The sequence below is a fragment of the Cryptomeria japonica genome, chromosome 7 (genome assembly GCF_030272615.1).
Source record: "Cryptomeria japonica chromosome 7, Sugi_1.0, whole genome shotgun sequence".
Taxonomy (NCBI): domain Eukaryota; kingdom Viridiplantae; phylum Streptophyta; class Pinopsida; order Cupressales; family Cupressaceae; genus Cryptomeria; species Cryptomeria japonica.
The window spans coordinates 262,962,304-262,978,798 of record NC_081411.1 but is presented as its reverse complement, the minus strand read 5'-3'; the positions used below and the strand labels follow the sequence as shown (position 1 = coordinate 262,978,798).

Below are 16,495 nucleotides of genomic sequence, written 5' to 3'. Positions count from 1 at the left end.
AATATAAAACTCATTGAAATTTTCTTAACCACTGACTAAATTTAATGGCAGTATGTCGGTATGTAAACCAAATAATTTATTTAGAAAGATTGTAAATTGCTTCTTCCCTTCGAATAGATTGTCAAAATTTATATCTAATTATTTTCATATATATAATTATTTATTATAAATTATACATTAATTTTGAAAACAATTTCAACTAAATGACTGTCATGAAAATATTGTTTGGAAGAATCAAACCGTTCATGGACTGGATCAACCGTCAAATTTAGACTCTGGGCCTATCTTTTAGATGTGAAATCATTTTATGACGTAAACAATATTTATCTACATTGTGAGTTTTATTTGGCTTGTTCAAAAACTAAGGTATTGGATTGCCACGTATTTATTAGTTCATGTCAAATTGTTAATGGATTTAGTAAGGTGTATGTTTCCATATCTTAATAGACATAATGTAGTATTATAATTTAATTGATAATAAAAAGCTCTAAGAGAAGACCAGCTGTATTAAAATCAATCAATATCTATATATTAATAATTTATAAATATAAAATTAAAGAGTAGTGTATAAAATAATTTAGTTAAAAAATAGAAAATTAATATGAAGTTGTTTTTATAATAAAATAAAATTTAATTTAAGAATAAAATGTATGAAGTGGATTATTTCAAATAGTACAAAAATTGTATGATCGGGACTCCTCCAACAGTCACTAATGTTGCTTTCACGGTTTAGCGACTTTTATTGTTATTGTTGTTTAGTAGCTTTTTAGGCATTGTTATTCTATTCAATATTGTTTATTAGCTTTTTAGGCATTTAAGTGTGACTTTGGGGAGTGACCTTGTCTCCTCCTAACTTTTTTTTGTGAATTTGTGTATTTTTTATTATTAATAGAAACATACACACCTATACATCAAAAAATAGTAAGAATAATTATGTTATAAATAATATTAAATATGATAGATTGTTTGGTTTTATAATTAGAGAATAATTATCTTTTGATGAAGGAAATGAAGTTAGATGGTCATGTATGTTGATCAAATCAAAATATTCTTCTCTACTTTGTTATCAATTTTGCCATTTGAATCAAGCTTTACAACTATACACTCACTATATGAACATAAACTAGCAATTGCACCTTAGTGTGCAATGGGTACGCCGAATACGTATAGATGGTCAATTGGGAAAAAATATGGTCTATTATTTGCATACATTTGTGTAGTACATGAGGTTAATTGAGATAATTTAGAAAATAATATCGTTTGCACAAAGTATTAATGGGGTTCAGTGATAGTTCAATCAAGAAGATAAAAATGCTCTACGATGAGTAACCTCAGATATGTTTGCAATAGGGAGAGAGGAGAGAGATATTAATAGGAAGAGATAAAGGGGGAAATAGTGAGAGAGAGATGGAGAGAGGGATAAGGAGATAGATTTAGGGGATAGAGATAGAGTGGAAGATGGAGATGGAGATGGAGGGGAGAGAGATAGATGAAGAGAGAGGAGAGACATATATAGAGAGATAGAAGAGATAAATATATATAGAGGGAGAGATAGAAAGATAAAGATAAAGATAGGTGTTAAAGAAAGAGAGAGGGGGGGTTAATATGGAATAGGAAATAGTGAGATATGGAGCTAGAAAGGTAAAGACATATCAATATAGAGGTATAGGGAGAAGGAGACATGTTTAGAGATACAAGGGGAGATGGAAGAAGAAACATCAATTGAGAGATACTATTGGCTAAACAAATATAATATAATTTGATTATACAAAGGATCTTTGGTTGTAAATTCTTGCACCTCTCCTTATGCTAGTCGTTGCTCCTATTCCTCTTTCGTTGTTAATGGTGAGGAAGCATCAAATTTATTCCTTAAAGATGACTTTGATTTATATAAGAATCATTCATGAAAGAAGCTCAAATATAATTATAATTATATAATATAAATCTATGATATTAACTTATAGACTTAATTTAAAATGAATATATAATTAAATATTTTTTCATTTAATTATATTATATTTTATTATTATTATGATTTTAAACTAATATTACTAATAACTATAATATTAATCTATAATATAATATTTTATAGATATAATTAGTATAGTATAAAATGTAAAATAATATAATTAATTTAAAGTTACAAGTAATATTTTGGGCATATTTCCTTAATTTCTCTAGTGTAAGATTCCTCTAGGTGATGTTTATGGATACTAATTAATTAATTTTTACCATGGCACGCAAATGAATGATTGGTCAAGATAGGAAACACTTTCCAGTAAATAAAAAAGGTTTTAATTTCTACCATAATACTATTATTTTCAAACGTAGAATATTTTTCTTAGGATTAGAAAGATTTGATGGTAGAAGTACATTCACAATCTACCACTCTCCACAGCAACATAAAAAAAATTTAAAAAAGGCCATTGTTATGTAATTGATTTCTCCCCAGTTGTCTTTTGTACACAGAATGTTTTTAAGTTTGTCTTCTTGGTTGCAGCAACTTCTTGTAGCCTATTCAGCTCACTCAATGTTAAGCTTCCCATCTCCTTAGCTATATCCTGACAAATGACAAAGTTATAGTCCATTTTGGTTTTCTCTTATTCAGAATAAATAATCTTTTATGGAAAAATATTTTTCACAAGGGTGAAAGCAATAATACCGTGCTCTTTAGCTTTTCCACTTCTGTTGAAATGATGTTTATAAAATTAGTAGCCAGACTTGTATTGGATGCTACGGAGTCCAGATCAAATATTGAAGAGGATGATGATGATGCTTCTGAGAAAGCATGCAAGAAGGGTTTGGTTTGTCAAACATTTAGAAAATAAAATATGGAAAGAGAGTTGTCTGAATGGTTGGAGTTGTTTACCTTGATCTTCTGTAGCTGATATTCAATGAAGCCAATGAGCAGCTCGATTTGATCAGTAGGATGAACTTTCTGAATGCTAAGCTTGAGGAAATTGATAGAAACAAAACAAGAAGCTACAGAGGGTTCATTATGAGAAGATGTGCAACATTGACAAGCGTTACCCATATTCGCCGCTGATTCCCAACAAAATTGAGAAAACCTTTGCAAACAAATAACTTTGCAATGAGGTAGGTTCATCTGGATATAAAAGTCAATCTTCTTTCTTGATAGCAATTTCCAGTCAACATAACTGTCATGTAAATGTCAATACTTGTTGTGGAAGTGTGTAAGGAAAGCGTTTTAGTCTAGCAGACTGTGATTTAAAAAAAAATTATAAACTATATATTTATACAATATGAATTGGATTTTTAACGAATGCAATGTATATAAACTGTCGATCCTTTTTTCCAAAGTGAGTCTGGTTCTTTCTGGCGTCTTCGATGTTCGATTTAAAGTTTCGGAGGCGGTGCACTGAGTACAGTCGCACATTTATGAGGATACAGTCGATATATTTATCAACGAAATGCTGATAGAATTAAATTCTGGAGGACGTGCTCCGCATGCTATATTTATGGCTGTGTTTTTCCTCTGACATACAGTCGTAAGGATTTTTATGGTTGAGTCTTTTTCTCTGACATAAAAGTAAGGATTTCAATAATAATATTTGAGTGACAGTCGCGAAAATCTGACGGTCACGAGATTTTCAATCATCTTGCAGTGTGTGAGACACATTATAGACCATTGATTTGCAAACTTTAGCTCGTTCATTTCATAGAAAGAGACGCCTTCGGTGTAATTATCACAATCTAATAACATTGCATGTCACAAAAATAGTGCACATCCACAAAAAAATATTCATAGTTTCAACCTAATAATATACCTGATCTAAGCCTTCCTCATCTCCCTTAATCACATAATTTTTTTCACTAGTTTGTACGGTGAATTGTAGCTACAATTATGCTAAACCCAAAAGTTGAATATGTAGGTTTTATGAATATGAACTTACATTTAGCATACACATCTACTAGAGTAGTTGCAACTACATCTGAGAAAATGCGTCCACCCTTTATGCATTAATGAATGTCCATGCCCTATTTGGCACAAGTTGGGATGATGCTAGCAAAGGTTGCAAAGTTTGGAATTACACTTGTTGATTGCATTTGTTAGAAAGTTTCTAAATTCTTTTCAACAAACTCATTTTGTTAATATCTTGCAATTAATGCTTGTTCCATGATAACACATTTCTTTAAGGCATTCTGTCAAATAGTTCATGTGTCTTGTTTATGCTTCCAAAATTTGCATACATGTCTACTAGTGTAGTTGCACCTACATATGACAAAATTTCTCTATACTTTATTATATGATGGATGTCAATGCTTTGTTCCAAAGCTCCCATTTTGGGATATGTAGGAGGGATGCTAGCAAAGGTTGTAGAATCTAGCTTTGCACTTGCTAATTGCATTTGGTTGAAAGTTTTTGAATCATTTTCAACACACATTTTGTGCATATCCTAAAATCATAGCAGTTCACGAGACCACATTTGTTTGAGGCATTCAATCAATTAGTTCAAATGCCTTGTCTATGCTTCCACAATTTGCATACATTTCTAGCAAAGCATTTCCAATAATTTATAATATCTAACAACAAGGGCCCTTCCATTATGCTTTGATGGATGCCCATACCTTGTTCGAAAGCTCCCATTTTGGCACAGGCCAAGAGTATGTTGGCGAATGAGCAATTGTTTATTCAACACCCTGAATGCACATTTGAATGTGTTTATTTACTAATTAAAAGTTCGATACAAAAAGTTTTTTATTATTAATTAATTAATAAACATAGTCAAAGGTGCATCTTGGGTGGTGCATAGACATTGCCCAGATATTCCACCTAAAAAATTAAATCTTAGGGAGATCTCTTTAAGCTCGACTCCACTAAAGGAACTTTCTAAGATTTCTTGTTTATAGACACAAATGAAGCAAGGATTTTAGAAAGTGTTTTTGTCTTTTTCTCTAAAAATATTAGCCATGTTTCTATCGACATATTGAGTGATGAGTGAGAAAATTAGATGAGTTAAAAATAGATTAAGTTGGAGAAGTAGAAAATCCATTCACTCTACTAGTTGTGTCATGTTTTTCTGGTAGAAATTGGTTTGACTTGCTTTGAGATAGAGGAGAAGCTATAGGAGAGGAACCTTGAAGAAAACAAAAATTCATGCCCAGGCTTTGAAGAGATGTTGAATTCTATAAGTGATAATTCCATTATCAAAACCTAATTGGTTGATTTGGATTCAAGAATAGAGCAATTTTCCATCAAGAATTCTTGTATCGTAAACACCTTGTGCACTAAAAAGGAAGCCCCTCATAATAGGTGTTTCCTCCACTTGTTGTTAACAACCTTTAATAGCTAGATCTATTGGAAGGTCTTTTGAAATGCCAAATTCCAATAAACTATAGAAACAGGCAATGTGTGTGAAAACAAAGATTATTGAATCGATATAATGAATGCAATATATGAGCATCTAGCTAGAGATAATGAGTTCTATTTTAGGATTGATAGCTTGTGGAGATGTAAGATGGGGTGACACATACTTTTAACTCCTCTTTTATTTAGCACTATTGGCTAATGCAAGGCAAAGTCAGATACATAGTTTTTAGAGGTGTTTCAACCTATTTTATTTGTAGAATTTGTGTGGCTCATAGTCATGGTTAATCTATTGTAATGACCTTTTCTAAGTTGAGTTTTGTTTTTAGTCAAGGAGGTGGAGCAACAGGCTTAGGGCGCGGTCCTCTGGGGAGGCTTTAAGATCTATTTCATGGAGCGAGAGGTCCCATGCATTTTTTTTTATGTTATAATTTTAATTTGAATCTTTTCTTGAAAAATAGCAGCCCCTACCTTTTAGGACTACACATTTGTGTTGGTGAAATTAGGTGTATGCTAGAAATTAGTGTGGTGAAATTAGGATTGTGCTAGTTATTAGAGTGGTGAAATTAGATCCCCTTTAGGAAAAAATTAGAGAGAAATTCAAGTTAATTTATTAATATAATCACAATTTGTTTATGAGACCACCAACTTCCTAAATTTTGGAGCTCAAACTTTTAAGTTGAATTGCACTACTAAATTCATAAGACCACTAACTTCAAAATATTCCCAAAAAATCTCATCAACACCCATTAATTTTTTTAGGAAGCTCCCCTCCACGAAACAACAAACTTAAATAAAGTTGACAAGATGCTTGTAGTGGTGATTAGATGATCTTCACATAAATAAAGTATATTTTTAATTTTCTTTCTGAAAATTTAGACTTATTCATTTTGAACACCTTGTTTTAGCAAGACCATATTTCTTAGGAGAGATCAGAGAATGATTTCGATTATTACATCGAAGACATTTCCTTATTTGAAAGAAACGTGACCGTTATATTATTATTATTATTATTATTTGGAGTTGTAGCCATTGCTTTTCACAAGTGCCAGTTCAATAAAATCTTCTGAGATTTGTGGGTGTCAAGTTTGTGAATTCTTAATTAGCTATAGTTCCTAGGTTGTCTTTCATTATTATAGAGAGTAGACTGCATCATCAGAATGTCTCAAATATTTTTAATAGGTTCGAAGAATGAATCGATCCAAAATTTTAGATAGGAAGCTTCAAAAGCCTACCCCAAATCGACAATACATGGAAAGATTCAGCGAGCGAGAGGGTTGAAATGTAAGTGCCAAGTTTGAAGCGAAAGAGAGTGTTTGCCCAGGTCAAGTTTTTGATGAGGATAAAATACACGGTCTTCGGGATACTAAAATGCTCCAACAAAAAGACCTGCGCACAGGAGCAGATTTCCATACCAGTTTTCATGTATATTGCGGCCAATTACTTGACAGCCACTTGCATAGATCTGCAGTACTTAGCCATGAATGATTGAATCGACAAATCAAACCAACTTCGGAGATATGATCTTCTCCTTCTAAAATCTCATCCCCAAATATCAGGCCATGTGATGTCTTGGAGCAAATAAAGGGTTTTAACCTTTCCCTCAATGTCAGCAGCTAGTTGTATGAGGCCAGCGTCACAAGTCTTGGGAGCTTCCGCCATCTGACACACAGTGACTGAGAAAGGTTTGGAGGGGCAGGACAGTTTCTTGGTTCTCTCTGTATCTACGGTATGAGTTTTATCTTCACCTCCATCCACCCCATCCACCTTTATTTTGCTGTGGTCTGAGCCTGTGGAAGCCAAACCAGAAGGCAAAGCCTTTTCCTTAACACTGTCTCTGGAGACAGACGCATATAGTCTTATCTTTCGAAAGCAACACACTTTTTGCAGAAAAGGAGCTAGGCCTCTTGTATCTTTCGGTAGTCACAGGTCTGTGAAACTCTAGGTGCATCTAATTAAATATGACTGCTATAATTCTCTCTTATAAAATAAGAACTAATAAATAAGTCAATTTCTACATCACTCCCACATAAAGATTCAAATGCCTAAGCTGAGCCATTGGCATGAAATGTTCCTTATTATTTCATTGTACTTTTATAATTCTGTAAACCAATTTTAACCACACTGAAATTAACCCCGTTGTCAAAACTTGTTTGATATGGGGTTTCATAAATTTAAGCTGAGTGAGATCTTTTCCTTTGTTGATGATGCGCACTATGAGAACCTGAAGCCGTGTAACTCCTCTGCACACTATGAAAAGCTGAAGTTGTGTTAGCCATTCGATGATGGTTCACACTATGTGAAGATGAAGCTGTGTTAGTATCAGTATGACGTTGTGAACGAGATATATTTGAATTTAGAGCTTCTAATTGAATTGTAGGCAAAGGTCTCATCTCAGGCGCGGGCTGAACATTTACCACCTTCGGCCTAATTAGTCTACCTTTACAGAACTTATTTCCAAAATAGGCGGATACTAATGCACAATACATAGCTGTTGAGAGTACGAACAAACCCCAAAAACTCCTTGGACTTAATTGCCCATTGTTACTACCACCCTGTACTTGAGAAATATTACCGCCTTCATCATTGCAGGAATGTGATGAAGGAGAATATGGACCAAACCACCGGCTGCGAATTGTGTCCCACTCTGTTTTGTTCTGCGTAATATTTAGTACTGCAGATGTCATTTCTGGAACCACTGAAGACCCTTTGGCAAATAACTATAGCATAGCGTACAGAAGGTTAGAATGTATTTCAACCAAAAGAAATAAAAATGCACAATATCTTGAAATAAATACTTACAAATCCAAATCCTCCCCTGTAGAACTGCCGGCTCACAATCTTAAATTCACCACAATGCTCTGACATGAGCATGTAAATGTATGGAGTCTCATCAACAACAGCACCAATTGTTCCATTTCTGAGAAAATCAACATAGTTTTCCGCCTTGGAAAGAGATACCAATCTGCTCTCATCAATTCTTAGCTCATAGATAAGGTAATGTCTAACAAATGAGCCATCCAGATGGCCTATGGGGTAATTGCTTGCTCGCAGAGATTCTATATCTTGTATTGTTGGGGACAGTTGCTGACCAGTGAGATAGGATGCAAGGCTAGCTGTATAGCTTGAATTTAAGATCAACACTACAAACAGCCAGACCGTCAAAATTAATTTACCAAGAGATGTCATAACCTTCTCTCCTGCATGCATTACATTTGAAACATTGCCAATCAGGGGATCAGTTGCCATCTTGAGATACTGAAAGCTTAGTAGAGAGTAAAGATTCAATGCACTAGAAAATCCAATGAGTAGGTCACTCACCCTGAATAAATACAATTGTTGAATATGAAAACCTGCAACCAAACACAAAATATTGTTATATAAAATTACGTAGCGATCACTGGGTTATTTCTACATCCTCAAAAAGTTTATAGTTATATCAAATTATTCAACCAAGAACCGACTACTTGGCATGCCATAGAGATGTTTTAGTAGACATTAAAACATGCTGAATTTGTTGTAAGTACCTAGATAGCTGTTGTAAATAGGAAGATGTGGAATCTTAACAATTATCACCGTGTTTCCATGATATCTCAGCTTCTTCATTAACTAGTTTCTTTGAAGCTATACATGTCCCTCCAGGTGTTTAGAAATTTTTATTCTGATCATTATTGCAAAATATAGGCAGTTCTGCTATATAATTTACTTTATTTTTACTGGAAGTATGCAATCTTAGATGGGGCTGTTTATGGCTGCTTATTTTATTTTTCGAAACCTGTTTTAACTTATTTTCTTCAAATCAAATCCTGCACCATCACATGCAAACATATGGAAGCCATACATTGAAAACCAGACCTGCCTCCACCTGACTAAAGTAAAGAAACACAGGAAGTAGCAAAATAAGAATGTCACTAATCCAAACTATCACTTGCAGTAGAACAATCTTTGTAGCCTATTAAGATAGATCCACAAAGATGCAGACATGGATGATAAAATAGTTAGGAGTGAAGCCAAGCTGGACACTGTAACAGAGATCTTGAAATTAGAGAAACTAAATAAATCATCTGTCAAAACTCCGAGAGAAGAATCAAGCAATCCAAAAAATATATTTGAAAATTAGTCCATCCATTTGTTATCTAAATTTCACATTGAATGATTTTAAATCAAATTCAGAAGACAGAATCTTCTTCTAATCTACAATTGCCCTGTTGGAATTCAGTGTGCAATCTGTAATATCAAAAGCTATCTTACACTTTTGAGCATTCATAGTACATACATTAATAATTTGGGCATTATGGTAATGTATTTCAATGAAGGGCATTATGATATTGTTTTACTTTCCTTTTTGCTAACAAACATACTTTGATTTTGCTTGGATTCTGCGCAGTTATGAACTAGAAAATTGAACACACAATTCTTAAAATATGGTCAGCATTTATCTTATTTTCTGTAACATATCAGTAAATAATACTAATACAAATAGAAGAGCTCACACCCTTTGAATCAGTTATCATTTGTCTTGTTTCGATATTGACCTAAGAATAGGAAAATTGCATAAATGTAAAAGGTATCTTTAAATGTATTCAGCATTTTGTACAAAATATGCGTATCTGACTTGTTTTTGAAAAGAGGGATAGAACTTGACCAGGTGTTCAAACATTTGAAAGAACAAAGAAAATTAAACACTGGTTTGCTGCTGAAAACAAATACTTATAATCCACTGTTTCTCTAGTGCTTTCCCTTTACCTAATCACTGTTCTGCATGCTGTTGGTGTTCATCTTCAACATGCACTGACAAATTACACTCCAACCTTTGTAGACATGGGCAGAAAATAAAACTTAGTTAAATGCTCAACCTGCAACAGAGATTTTCCACAAACAAAAATCTGGCCAGAGGGCTAATAAAAGATTATATAATAAGGAACTGTGCTTCTTTGATTGGAAATACACATAACAGAGATGTTATTTTCGTTCCAATGCATTTTGTGATGAAAAAACTGCACAAACCAGCAGAATTTTCCCCTTGAAACAAAGTCCTTCCTGCTCTCCAACAATCCTAGTCCCTCCACTCCCTTCCTTCCTCTCATCTTCTCCTGCTTTCCCTCACGCTCTCCCTCTCTCCCTCTCTTTCTTCCACCCTAACTTTCTCCCTTATTTTCTTTCTAATCCCCTATCAGGCGATTTTTATTGTAGCCACCCTAAGGCATCATGCCAAATGGCATGTAATCCTCATTTGGACCAATGTTAAAAGCAAGAAGACAAGAATTATTTCCAGGCATGCTAATATCCATTCTTCACAAGGGAATTTACAGGGATCCATCTTTGAAATATACATTCGATGAAATGTTTGTACTAATTTTCTATTTACTAGATTTCTGGTAGAATCTCCATTTATGATCACCATGTATGACTTATACTTGCGCTTAGATCTTGTTCAAAATACATTTTCGTCAATCACCTTTAGGGGTTTCCATGCTTTCTAAAACCAAAGTTCTTCAGATTATTAAGCACTCTTACTAAAGCTTCAATTTCTTCTCCTTAATGTTCTTCTTGACTCTTTTTCTCTTTCCCTTTTCTTCTCACCTTGCAGATTATCCCACAAAAGTTCAGCCTGGGATTTCAGAGTCTCAGACTGGTCATTGTAAAATCCATTTTTCTTCGGTGATCTAAATTAATATTTCCATTTCAGAATACCTCTCAATTCAAGTATTCAATCTGTATATGAACGAGGGTTTGATTCTACATTAGAGTAACCTACAGCTTTATTCTTTGTATATGGATTTGTTCTCTTAGGTCTCCATAGAGTCTATGACACCAAAATGACCTCCAAAATTCTCATGCCTGATTTCAGACTCTACGAGATTTTCTTGGATTCAACAGCTTTCTATCTTGTCAATAATATTGACAAATGCTAATTTTGTTTCCCATATTTATCCTACCTCTCTTTCCATAGTTCATCAAACCTATGCAAGCCATTTCTTCTGTTTAGCTGTGATACCAAATTCATACAGATTTTTATTTTAGTGGCATGTTTATGTTATTCTGTTTTTCTCAATCACTCTTCTAGACTATGCTGGGTTTTATCTTCAAGATGTCCTTGCAAATAAAAATTTGTCATATCCCTGCCATGTCACCTCTACCTGTGCCATAGTTAGTAAGAGAAGAACAAGACTTCACAATCTTCGGAAATCCAAACGAGAACTGATCAGACCCCGGCTAATAATATTTATGAGAAACCAAAACACTAAGGAGTGCCCTACATGATAACATCAATGACAAACGATCGCTCCAGTAGTTGTATATCAATTTAATGCCCAGTTTAATGTAGTATTAACATCCATAAGGTGTGATTATCTACAAGACTCCAGCAGGTGTGAAAGGGCAAACGATGAAGGGCCGCTTCTCACAAAGGAAGGTTGTGACTTTACGAAGAGACAAGAATCCTCACCTACGATGGGGAGGTATATAATCTATGCTGAAGTTCAGGACCCCAAAGGGCATCGACGATGGAAGGAAGACAGAATCAGATTAAATATTAATAATTAATAAATAGCAGTTTGAACATACTTATGGTTTGGTATGAGTTCTATATATATGGCATGATGAATGTTATTTATATCTGTTCAGTGATGATTAACAATATGTTGTTGTTTATGACTCATATATATATATATATATATATATATATATATATATAGATAGATAGATAGATAGATAGATAGATAGATAGATATTGGTTTCTTTATATGTTTTGCTTAATTATTAAAATCAGCTATGATAGGGGTAATGAGGGATTACAAGGAGGGGAACGGCGATGGGGTCCACTTCTAGGTACGCCACCTCATGGTAGTAGACCAAGGAGTCCCATGAGGCCAAGGGGGTACAAGCGGTACTGCCTTTCGGCTTAGAAGGAATGGGCTTCTAGGGCACCCTATTGTGAATACGCCTCAATCGTCTATCATCGTAGATTAATACACCAACAAGTCCAATCTTAGGAAGTGGGAGATAGATAACAAGATGAAGGGGAATGGTTATAGGCCACCTCACAAGTACACCACCTCATATGGATGGCATGGGCCAAATGAGGCCAAGAGGGATGGTATATCCACTCTTGGGCCTAGGGTAGAGGATCTCTAGGCCACCCTATTGAGTCATCTATTCCTAGCTCTCCTATGATTGAGCTTTCTCAAACAAATTTAAGATATCTTGTGATTAAATTTATATTTCTAATATGTGCTTTTATGATTCCTAACTAAGAAAGATCTAATATGTGGATTATGGTTATAAATGATTTCTAACCTATTCGCAAGGTCTCAATCAGGTGAAAGATATCTCCAACCTGTTGACGTGTATTTTGTACACTATCAAACACAGAATAAAATACCTAAAGGTACCTTATCCTCTCTTGAGTAAAGCCTCTGATTGCTGAAGATATCGCGAAAAAGGATCAATTAGGATGACTCCAAGGTTCTTCTTTGTAGGATCTCTACGTGTGGATAAGCTCCAGTGGTATGATGTGATTTTGCTGGAATCACAAGGGGACTTACATTTGATGATTGAACTTCTGATTTGTTTTGAATATTGCTGGAACACAGCCTCTTACTAGCTTTGATTTGAAAAAAGGAAAAAAAACGAGGGCGAGGAGAGGATCTAATCGTAATACTAAGAATGTAGGAGTAATGAATGATCTTTGATGAAATTCTAACTAAGTCTTGTTTTGACATCACAGGACCATCTCCACAAGGCTAGTGCGATCTTCGAAGGAAAGCTTTATGATGTTCAAATCATCACTGCAGGCATAGACACCATCAGGTTGATGCATATCAATGAAGAAGCGACAATTGAAGTTAAGCGTAAGCTGAATGATTCCAGTTGACTACACAAGGCAAGTCTGCAATCAACAAACTGCTAGTAGTATGGATATGCGAATTTCACCATCAATCAAGCACATTTCTTCCACTCATCTAATAACATGAAATCAAATATGAGAAGTATAAAGACCATGCAAATTTTCGAATCGACCCATAAATTTCACCATTTCTTCAATGAAGTTTTACAAGTCTCTTACAACAACATCTTGGCAACAATCTTTGCCTTCTCTCTCTACTCTACTCTAATTGCTATTCTATCAACTAGCTAACTACTCTCTATTCACTAACTCCTTTCTAATTGCTTCCAACTCTCTCCCTAATTGCTTCCTATTGCCTTTACAAATGAAAAGTCGAGGCTTATATAGTGCCCTTAATACAATTCGATGGCTCAGATCAATTTGAGATCAATGGCCAAGATTCAATAATAAAAACCCTAATTAGGGTTTGTTACACCCATTACATAACATTTAATGCTTGACCAATGATAAAATTGTATTGCTTGGACACATGTCCTCTCTGGAAAATTCCACCAATGAATAGCCGAGGTAGGTAAATCGAAGTTTGTGCCACCTCCCATGAGTTAGGTACATTGAATCTGGACATGCTGAGGTGGACCAATCTAATTGGAGAAGTGATGACTAGGATGCCACCTCATTTGACACGTGGTTGATACTTAATTTGGTAACGTTGAGAAGTTAGCCTTAATTAATTCTTATGGAACTATCTGCTTCTTCAACGAACCCTTTGCTTTGACTTCTTGTGTCCTTGATTTGCAGGATGATGATGTACCTCGCCTTGGAATGCTGGATTGGAAGAGGTCGCCCCTATCCTGATGATGTTTGATCGAAGAAAGCCATCCTTGTCGATGCTAGACTGGAGGAGGTCGCCCTTGCCCTTGCTTGATCTTCTTGGAGGAGACCGTCCTTGATCTGGCTTGATTTTCCTTGAGGAGAGCCTTCCAACTTGTAGATCCTTTGAGCTTGGGAGTCGCCATCTTGATACCTACACAACATTTCACAATTAATAATATATCTTGAAGTGTAGAAATTAAACTTAAAAGGAAGATTTAAGATTTTAATTAGGAAACTTCATGATAAATCTTGAGTTATCATTTCCTAATTAACTATGCCAAACTTAGAATTTTCAAAAAGTTCAAAATTCAAATCTTCAACAATGGTGTTTAGGTGATTTTTCCATACCTCCTCTTGAGTATTAAACTCTAAGAAATGATGCAAAAATAGGGTGAATTTGCTAGGCAAAATGTAGATCAAGACTCCCTTTAGCAAAATGCGCCTCCTTTAGTCTTCACAAGCATCAACTCCACCACCTTAAGTCTCCAACACTTGAGGAAAATTCGCTCCAAATAGGCCAGCTTTCGCACTTCTCCTTTGCTCTCCAATTTCGCACTTAAAGGAATGATTGAATGATTTGAATTGTGAAAAAACACCTCCAATATATAGAGCGCTCACCTTCCACTTACCCATGAGGCTGACTTGGCAAATAAAAGGTGAAATAATAAATAAAACCTCAAAAGGAGTAGGCCGACCTAGCAAATAAAGGCAAAATAATGCCTTGTGTGCTCCACATTTTAATTTTAATTTCACAAAAAATTAATTTTAAATGCCTATATAATAGAAATTCGATTTTTTGAGGCCCAAAATTAATTTATTAAATGCCAATTTAATTAATTTTTTCAAATATTCCAAAGTTAGCAAATTTTGGTGAATTTTAAGAATATCAATGCTCAAACAATGTAAAAAATGAAGGATATCATCAACTTCGCCCTAGACCTTCAGTGAGGGACAGGAGCGCTTTTGCATTTTAAACCTTGCATTCCTCACCTTTTACGTTCAAAACTTCATCTAGGCATTTTAAAATGGCATTTTTAATTTGGAGTCTTGAGTTTAATTTCACTTGACCTTTGGAAGGAACGTGCCTTAGGACATTTTCGCCCTGGTCCCTTGGAGAGGGACAGGAGCACTTTTTCACTTTTGTCCTCAATCCTTCATTTTTTAATTGCCAATTCACGTTGTGGGGCTAGCAATGATCCCTTTCGTCCCTTCAATGCATGTCCAACTCGTTTTTTGCAAGGCAAAATTGATGTTCTAGAGATTTTCGCCCTGGTCCTTCAGTGAGGGACAGGAGCACTTTTTGCAATTTAGCCTAGGATTATCAAATTTTGGAGGCAAATCCTTGTTCACCATGTTTTAAAAGCCATTTCCTATCTTGCTCAACTTTGCCTTAGCATAATCTCGGAGGGAAATTGTTGATTTTATAAAAATCGCCCTGGTCCTTCAGTGAGGGACAGGAGCACTTTTGAGTCCATTGCGCAAATTCTTGATCATATCAACCTCAAATTACCCTCAAGGCGTAGAATATCATTCCCCATTCCTCCTTGAGTCCTGGAAACAAAAATAGCATTTCAAAATGTTAGGTAAATGGGCATATTTGGAAATTGCGCCCTGGTCCCTTGGTGAGGGACGAGAGCACTTTGGCCAATTGTCGTCAAAATTTGCAACTTTCGCATCTCAATTCCACCTCAAGGCATTTTAAACATCATTTCAAATTCGCGCCTTGGCTTAGATTTGTCCAAACTTGGCGAGAAGGACTGGATATTAGGTTTTTCGCCCTAGTCCCTTGGAGAGGGACAGGAGCGATTTTGCAAATCCAAGCTTATTCGTCCTTTGTTAGCCTTCCAAATTATATTCAATGGATAAATCATGTTTTCCTTGGTTTCTTCAAATCATAAAATTGTCTTGATCCTGCAAGAACAGTGCAAATTTGAAATTCAAGCTCCGGTCCTTCAGTGAGGGACAGGAGCGAATTTTGTCTTCTAGGCCGGAATGCTTCACTTTTCACCATGAAATGTCTTGGCTAAGGAAGATATCATCTTGTTACACGCCATGAATAAGAGTTCAAGTCTAAGAAAGGTCTAAAATGTGTATATATAAAGAAAATCGCTCTGGTCCCTTGGTGAGGGACAGGAGCGCTTTTACCTTTCTAGACAAATACTCCATCATTTCATTGTCTTTGATCAAGTCTGGATGCTCTATCATGCTCATTTTGTCCTCCACCATGCCTTTGATATCTCAATTTGACCAAACAAGGCCAGGGATGACTCAAATAAGCCCTTTCGCCCTGGTCCCTTAGTGAGGGACAGGAGCGCTTCGCCTTGGACCCCTGGAGAGGGACAGGAGCGCTTTTCGCTTTGGACCCTTAGTGAAGGACAGGAGCGCTTTTTGACTTTTTGAACTCTCTATCAGGATAATTTTTATGGAATATAACATTTTAAGTA

At 35.2% G+C, this 16,495-nt stretch overlaps 2 protein-coding genes across 4 annotated transcripts in view; both read right to left on the bottom strand.

Annotated features, from left to right (window-relative positions):
* The window catches only part of LOC131030026 (glutamate receptor 3.2), a 37,563-nt gene that overhangs the window by 9,187 nt on the left and 11,881 nt on the right, over positions 1 to 16,495 (bottom strand). The gene's annotated exons all lie outside the window — the stretch shown is intronic.
* Positions 6,405 to 9,203, bottom strand: LOC131855905 (glutamate receptor 3.1-like). The gene is made up of 3 exons (XM_059207945.1): positions 8,651 to 9,203; positions 8,132 to 8,529; positions 6,405 to 8,049 (listed from the first exon to the last, which is right to left on the bottom strand). Exons 2-3 carry the CDS (start codon positions 8,516 to 8,518, stop codon positions 7,504 to 7,506), a joined length of 933 nt encoding a protein of 310 aa, XP_059063928.1. The 5' UTR covers positions 8,519 to 8,529; positions 8,651 to 9,203; the 3' UTR covers positions 6,405 to 7,503.

Coding starts and splice junctions, on each gene's coding strand:
- LOC131855905 (XM_059207945.1), bottom strand. CDS start 8,518: ATGACATCTCTTGGTAAATTAATTTTGACGGTCTGGCTGTTTGTAGTG. Junction 8,050..8,131: donor ACAGGGGAGGATTTGGATTT/GTAAGTATTTAT, acceptor GCTATGCTATAG/TTATTTGCCAAAGGGTCTTC.